General features: G+C 39.9%; 1 protein-coding gene across 1 annotated transcript in view; it reads left to right on the forward strand.

The window, feature by feature from the left end:
- Positions 1 to 4,487, forward strand: part of LOC307256882 (uncharacterized protein) — a gene marked incomplete at both ends in the record, with an annotated part of 30,933 nt that extends 26,446 nt beyond the window's left edge. Inside the window, one exon of the mRNA XM_080035998.1 lies at positions 4,375 to 4,487. Coding sequence (XP_079892124.1) covers positions 4,375 to 4,487 — 113 coding nt within the window. The remainder of the gene's footprint in view (positions 1 to 4,374) is intronic.
- Between the last annotated feature and the right edge of the window lie 3,401 nt (positions 4,488 to 7,888).

Raw genomic sequence — 7,888 nt, forward strand, 5'->3', positions numbered from 1 at the left:
GGGCTGTTTGAAGCAACCGGCAACAGGAGATGTAAGGACACTTGCACAACTGTCTGGTTGCACTGTCTCGTCCCCTGCCTCTATAGCCGACTGTCTGTGCTTGTCCTTCAACCTTTTTGTGTTTGGAACTCCTTGACTCTGTTTTGGGTAAATGAGGTCCGTGACCCTGGCTTTTTCTGCTTGGCCAAGCTCTCACATCGTTTCCTCGTGGTCTGAAGGGGGGAGAGAGAGAGAGAGAGGCTGCTGGCACTCAGATGGAAAAGCACTCTCTCTGGAGCAGACGCTTTAGTAATTACAGACTGGAAACCAATCAACCTGAACACTGCTTCTTCATTAGCTAAACATAAATACTGTATATGTGCATGGATTGGAGGACCCCTAGACGTCACTCTCACCCCCTCTCAGGTATACCACCGCCACTTTTACAGTTTTTTTTCGATCGCTTAACCACAGAGGGCACAACTGGAGCTCAATGTGCAGAACTCTTACTACAGTCTGCACTACCAACAGTCACCTGAGCTGAACAGAGGTCACTGCAATGGTGGGGGAGAAAGTGTGTGTCTTTCATATATTTGTTCAGGGGGACAAATTTACCTCTTCCATCTCCCCCCTCCCACCCCCCCTGAAATCCATGCCTAAGCACAGATGCATCGCAGCACGCAAAAAAGAGCCATCACGTGCGCCCGATAAAGGGGCCGGCTCCCCTATTGGATGTGACAGAGATTGACTTTAATGGTGGTGACTGTCTGATAGCTTAAACCAATGAGCATTTTTCTTGGCCGCTGCTGCTGGTGGTGATGCAGTAGCAGAAGAGACGAGAGGTCACATAATCCATTCTAATCAAGGCTGCGGGCGGCATCACGCGCGCTGTGTTCATTAGTAAACAAGAGAAAGGGCTGCTACACGACAAACAACCCGGCCATAATTAGCATGTAGAGGATCTTGTTTCGGTGGACAAAAGCCTCTTGCGATAGATAGAGGTTAGGACAAAAACCTTCCCTGTGTTGAACTCTCACAATTGAAAGTTCTTCTCATCAGATTACAACCACGGCTCCATAACTAATGCAGTTTCATAAAGACATCAACTGACTCGCTGGACACTTGATATTTACAAGACTATTCATCATGTCTTGAAGTGGACTATGTGTATGCTTGCAGTACTTATTGCTGTAATACTATCCTGCCCCTAAATGACCAACCATGAGAACACTGCTTCCAATTTCCTGCATGAAAGATCTTAAGATGTCCAAAGTGTCGTCGGCATATAAGCTCCCTCAGAAATGACAGTAAAAGCACTTCAGATAAAGAAAAAGAACTGGAATATGTAGATTACCAGCAAGGCAGTGAGTGTGTAGAAGAAAGTGTAGAGCTTTCTGACATGCTGCCAGGGATTTCTTTTTTCTTTTTTTCTACTTCTATTCTCCGCTATTAACAGTTAGGTAGAGAGGGGATGGTTAATAGTTGTTCCATGTCTATTAATGTCTCTCTCTCTCTCTCTCTCTCTCTCTCTCTCTCTCTCTCTCTCTCTCTCTCTCTCTCTCTCTCTCTCTCTCTCTCTCCAGAGCCAGCAGTTACATGCTATGTCATTAAAGGTCAGAGTAAATTGGATCCACAAATGAAGATGGTGTGGAGAAAAAAAAGTCAGAATTTCTTAATAGCTCGCCTAAAGATGCCAATAATTGCTCTGATTGTAACTAATTATTACAGCAGTAAACGCCGGCATTGCATTTCTAGGGAAGTATGAAAAAAGTAGGTTGAGTAACATGCAAAGTTATAGGTTGCGTTCCGAATCGCATACTCTTTCTTTTTTCGATTCTACATACTACATCCGACGATAAAAATAATCTAGTTAGGATGCAGTAGGCATACTATTGGGACATACTTTACTCTCTTATTTCATCATAACATTGCGCCTTGATCTTGCCTCTTGATTTTATATCCGTCGCATCCACGTTTGTTTTCATATGGAGGCTTCGTCGATGTGACGTCACTTCACGTGCGCACTGGATTGTGGGTCAGAATTGCCCAAATAGGATGCAGTTTTCAACACTAACAATCTTGGCCGCATGAAGTAGGACATCCGGGTACTTCTAACCATCCTAAATCTGGCCACAAGAATCGGGACATCCAAAATCTTTTTTCTACATACTATATAGTAGAAAGTATGCGATTCGGAACGCAACCATAGTTCAAAACCAGCACATATCTAGAAAGTACAGAAGAGTATTAGGGCCACAGGAGAGCAAAGGAATGCGAGGAGGGAGGTTTATTTTCTATTATGCACTTCAATATAAAGTGGAAATACAATTTTGTTTATAAAGTCTAAATACAATGTTGAGGATAAAGATGAAACACAATGTCAGTATTAAACCCGACAGTTCCATACTGCGGTAAAGCTGGAAAGATATTGACAGATTTGAACTTCCAGGATCAATAATAAGTAAGACATTAATAAAACACGGACAATGCATCTTTGCTACCACCTCATTTGTATTTAAACCAGACTTCCTCTTAGCTCCACTAAAAACTGCACTGTATAAGCATAAACGTATTGAATATTTTTAAATGTTATAAGTGGAGCTAAGAAGACGCCCGGTTTATGTTCAAATGAGTTTGCAGCCCATTGTCTGCCTTATGACGATAGCAAAGATGCATCGTGTGTGTTTTAATAACGTATAACCTATGAGTCATTGATACATGAAGTTTGAATCTGTCAACATTTCCAACTTTCCCGCAGTATTTACCTGACGTCTCCATTCTCGACATAGTATTGTGTCCTTATTCACGGAATTGTGTAACTACTTATTTTCTGTTATTGACATTTTGTCTTTATTCTCAAAGAACATAATATAAAAAAAAACTTTCCCTTCAAAAAATGTTTCTCTCTCCCGTGGCCCTAACACTGTTCCATAAGAAAGACATGTGGAGCGTGAGCTATAAAAGAAGCACACACACTTTGAATGACAGTAGAATGTTCCTCAGTTCCTGGAGGACAGTAAATACTTTATTTCCCACTCGTTAATATTAACAATATGCACACACCAAGACCATACGATGCCATCTAGATGTGGATTATTATTAATGATATGAAGTATGAAGTCTTCAGCATAAAGAAAATACATTACTAGTGGAGATGTAAATGGAGGCTGCTGATTAGGGACCGTACTTAATGCATACTTGGGAATGGGGGGGGGATAGATTTCTCTTAAGACCCACCGTTACATCAGGAATAATTGGAAAAATTGGACCTTCAGAGTTGGTGCAACTTGTTTCCCCAAAAGAGGTATATTGTAATGAATTTAAACTATTTCAAAGCTCAATTGAATTTATCCCTTAATAAAGAAATGACAGCATTGTTCATTTGTGACTATTCCCTTATGTTTTATTAATCTCGCAGGCTGAGGCTGAATTTTAAATTTGGGGTGAGTTAAAAAAGTAGAAAAAAAAGAAGTAGAATCTGCCGTATTTCCCACGGGGGAAGAAGAGGCATAAGTAAGTAAAAGCAAAAAAGTAGAAGACTACTACTTGCTATTTACTAAATGAGTTCATTTTATAAATCTAAGATATACTATGTACAGGTCTTAAGATTGTACTGCTGGCCTGTTCTATGAAGAAAATTAATCATAAATCAACATAACGAACAGATCCTTCTGTAATAGTCTTCAGAATAGTGTTTTGAATGATTATGGAAACTTTTCGCTGATGTATGTACTTAAGAAGTTGGTATTTCTGGAGTACTGAAAAAAACTAATGTTGAGATAATGGCCATTAGATGGTTGTATAGGAGAAATATACAGATGCAAACAGACAAGGTTTGGTCAAATAAACACCTGAATGTGCATTTATTTATAATTGTATGAAAGAAGACACATTTCATAGAAATCACTGGCCAAAACAAGACACTCCCTGACCACTAGAAAAGCACTGAACTAGTTAGTTTAGAGACTCTATGTTGCCCTTTCCACTGCAGTAAGGTCCTGGAGAGTCCACTATACTTGGTGTGGCTGACAGCGCCTCTGAGGACAACAAGACAGCCACACCTCCCTCTCCTCCCTCCATCATTTCTCCTTCCATATCGACTGGCAAGATGATATTTCACTTTGTGTTACGTGACATTTTGGCAGAGTGAACAGAGGTGTTGGGGACAGCCGTCACCATGAGAGGAGGCAGAGGAGGATAGAGGGAGGATGTTTGTAGAAAGAGACACACTAACAGAGAGGGAGTGAGCTGTAGGGATTGAGGCAAAAGAAGAAGGAACCTGTCATATCCAACCCTCATCACAGCGGTCTGCAGTTCTCCACCAATGTCTCTTTTCAAGCGGCGCCGGGTATAGTGTAGTGTGCATATTAACTGTAATGGTGTGTCTTTGTCCAGGGCTCCTGCTAGGCCATTCACACCCTGCACACACTCTCTGCAGGCCAATTCTGCCACCACGCCACCTCACACCCACAACACACGCCCTCAAGTCTCACCAGCACAACAAATAGACCTTTCCTGATCTTTTTTACTTTCCAGGGAGTGTGCTGTCATGTGTGAGATGCATGAGCCAAATCTTTTTTTTTTCAAGCATTTTGAAAAATCCCACATCTAAATTTGGGGGTTTTAACAACATGCTAATGTACACATAATTTGTTAGATATTGCAAATATTGACCATACTCCCCCTGTGACCATGCTTGTTTTATGTTGTTACTGTGTTCCTGTGTTGTATTGTATGTTCTACGTTCTACAGACCATGGTGGCAAACCAGTTTCCCCATTGGGGATCAATAAAGTAAATCCAATCCAATTCACCTGCATTGTCTGGCCTTAAAGAATAACCAATTAAAGCAGCGAGAGCGTGGATCTTGAATATGTATAGAGCCACAGATCAGGCAGATTTCCTGATTTATTGAAGAGAAAGGTTGCAAGACTCCCTCGACTGGTGTCATGTGTGATCCCATGTGTGAAGTGCAAACCCTTCCGTTGGATAAACTGTCCAGACGTTAAGGTCCCCATAGCCTACATTAAGTAGCTCATCTGAAAGCTGTTATACAATGATAACCTTGAAATCCAGCTCGCTGAGAGCTCCATCTGTAGATGCAGTACTATAGGAACGTGAGGCACATTAAAGCCTTGCACCAGATAGATAAGCCCCAGCCACATACCCGGTTGAAATGTTAATGAAATCCCTAACATAAGATGTGTGTGTTTGAGTCTGCATGAGTGTCTGTGTGAGTACGCTGCTTGTGTATTCAAAGATGTTTATGATTAATAAGAGAAGTATGATTAATCATTGTTTGGGGAAATGTCTGACACTACAATACCACACATAACACAAACAGACTGCAAACAAACAATACATACTGTACGTGCACAGTCTGCCATGTTTTGTTATTTCATTGTATAATGGGAACAAATGGCACTTTGAGCCTCCCTGTAGACATTATGGGAGGAATAAACCCATCTCTGAAATAGGTGAAACATTACATGGAAGTGCAGTTTGTGCAAAACTGCTAGAAAATGATTGTTGTATTGTGCAGAACATGTAATGATTCAAGACCATATCCAGTTATTGAACAGGTTTTATACATAATGTCAGACTTTGTGTTGATTTGAGAGCATAATAACAACCACAGTATTATACAAAGCTAAAAAGAATGTTGTTACTAAAACAATAATATGTTCTTGTTTTAAATGTGTTATGTGTTCTCTCTACATATCAGGTTATTTCCATTGTTTATAGGAATTTCCTTAGGGAGGTTGAGACTAGGGGGGGTTGTTTTTTTTCACAAATAAAGTCCTTGTCATCTGAAGGCAGCATGGTTGTATTAGGGAGTATTTTTACAGAACCCAAAAATACATATCATTAAGGATCCAGTTTTAAATGTCTCACTTCTTTTAAGAGTTACTTTTTACTGTGATATAAAGGGTATGGCATACACATTACGTAATCACTTCATTAAAATGTCAAACTTTCTAACTTCAACTCAAATCTAAACTCAGGGTAAGAAAAGAAAGGGTGCCACCAGTCGAGGGAGTCTTCTAAAGATGCAGTGTTTCAACCTCTGAACCAAAGTGAGGAATGATGTATTTTTACGACGCAATAGTTAAAAACATTAAATGTCATATTTGGATGTTCTTTGCCATGCTGTGCTCCCTATGCTCCTGCACCAACCTCTCCTTATGTCAAAGTTACACAAGAACTGAAATATCTCAAGAAATATGAGATGGTTTTGACATGACCTTTCCTCTGGTGCCACCATGAGGTCGGCTTTTGTCGATTTGAAATGTCTCCATAACTAATTGGAGGGACCCATTCAATTTGCAAATCCTTGTTTTGAATGGACAATGTGTCACTGATTCTTCCCAGAATATAATGTAAAGCTGAGAAGTGATGCCAACCGGACTTGGTGATTTGCCACATTTCATTTTTTAAAGTGCAAGATATAGTTCAGGTCGGTTACAGTAAAGTCAAGTAAATTAATTTGCCTTCCGGTTGATAAAATAATAATTTGTCATTCTTATTTCACGTTAATAAAGCTGTAAAGAATATTAATTAAATGATAGTGGATAGCAAACAAACATTCCATTTTTGATTTGACTATATTTTTGTTTAGAGAGCCAATTACTAGGATTAATATTTGGAATTGTAGATACTGTGTTGCTCTGTAAACCAAACACTCAGTTCAGCTTTAGTCTGATGTTGCTCTGTTAAAGGTGCTGTAAGCGGAATGGTTCTTTTAGCTAACTTCCTTTCAGTTACTGCAGTTAGCAGTCCCCTCGCTCGTCCCTACGTCACCACATTAATGCACTGCGGTCTTCAAGCAGCGAGTTATCTAGCATCATCTCAGATCCATAAGTGTGATAAAACATGATAAAAACCATCAAAACAGACATTGTGAAGGATTTTTACCTGCTCCGCCATTGTAGGCGCATAAACATTCACCCATCTGTCGCTCTGGTGTGCACCGGCAGTGAGACCATGAGTGAGACGGGTGTCGGTTTGTAACGTTCTCTCTTGAGATTGGATGAAAATTTCGGGATCCTCCAATACGTTTATTTGCCGATTACATGCAGAGCAGCTGACTGAGAGATCAGCTTTATGAAACGTGCACATTATGTAAGTGATCACTGTATGAATAAAGAGCGATTTAACCCTTATATTAACATAAATAAACCGCTTACTTCACCTTTAATACTGGAGCTAAATTAATAATACTTACTTGAGTTTGCAGACGCAAAGGGGTATTGTATTATGGCAGGAAGAAGCTTTCCTCTGCATCACATAAATATATTATCAATCTATTCTTGAATATGATTTATGTCTCAGTGAGTAGGAAGTCCAACTAGGGTGGTATAAAGTCTCCAGACATCAATCACGGAATGATTGATTTTTCTCTCTCTCTCTCTCTCTCTCTCTCTCTCTCTCTCTCTCTCTCTCTCTCTCTCTCTCTCTCTCTCTCTCTCTTTGTGCTGAGGTGGCTGGTTTATTGGTATGGGTTGACCCATCAATACATGGATCAAGAGCAGAGTACATGTCACACAATCCACAAATACATTAAAGGTGGGGTAAGAAATTCTGGAGAATGTTTGTTAACAAAATCACTTTTTGTCAAAATCAGTGAATATCTCCTCCCAATCTGCTTCTTGTCTGTACTGCGCTTGTCCACACGTACAGTATGGACAACAAGCAGATTGTGATGAGATATTCACTATTCTCCAGAATTACGTACCCCACCTTTAACTGGTGTAGAATGCTGAAATGTCTGTATTTTCCATCATGTGCATATAACAAGGACACATTTCTACCACCAGAAAAATATATTTTTCAATTTTACTCATTGAGTTAAAGTCTGGATCTGTTTAAAACTTGAAAAAAAAGAGACTAAAAGATAGTGACAGGCAGGC

The sequence above is a fragment of the Ammodytes marinus genome, assembly GCF_949987685.1.
Source record: "Ammodytes marinus genome assembly, chromosome: 10".
Lineage (NCBI taxonomy): Eukaryota > Metazoa > Chordata > Actinopteri > Uranoscopiformes > Ammodytidae > Ammodytes > Ammodytes marinus.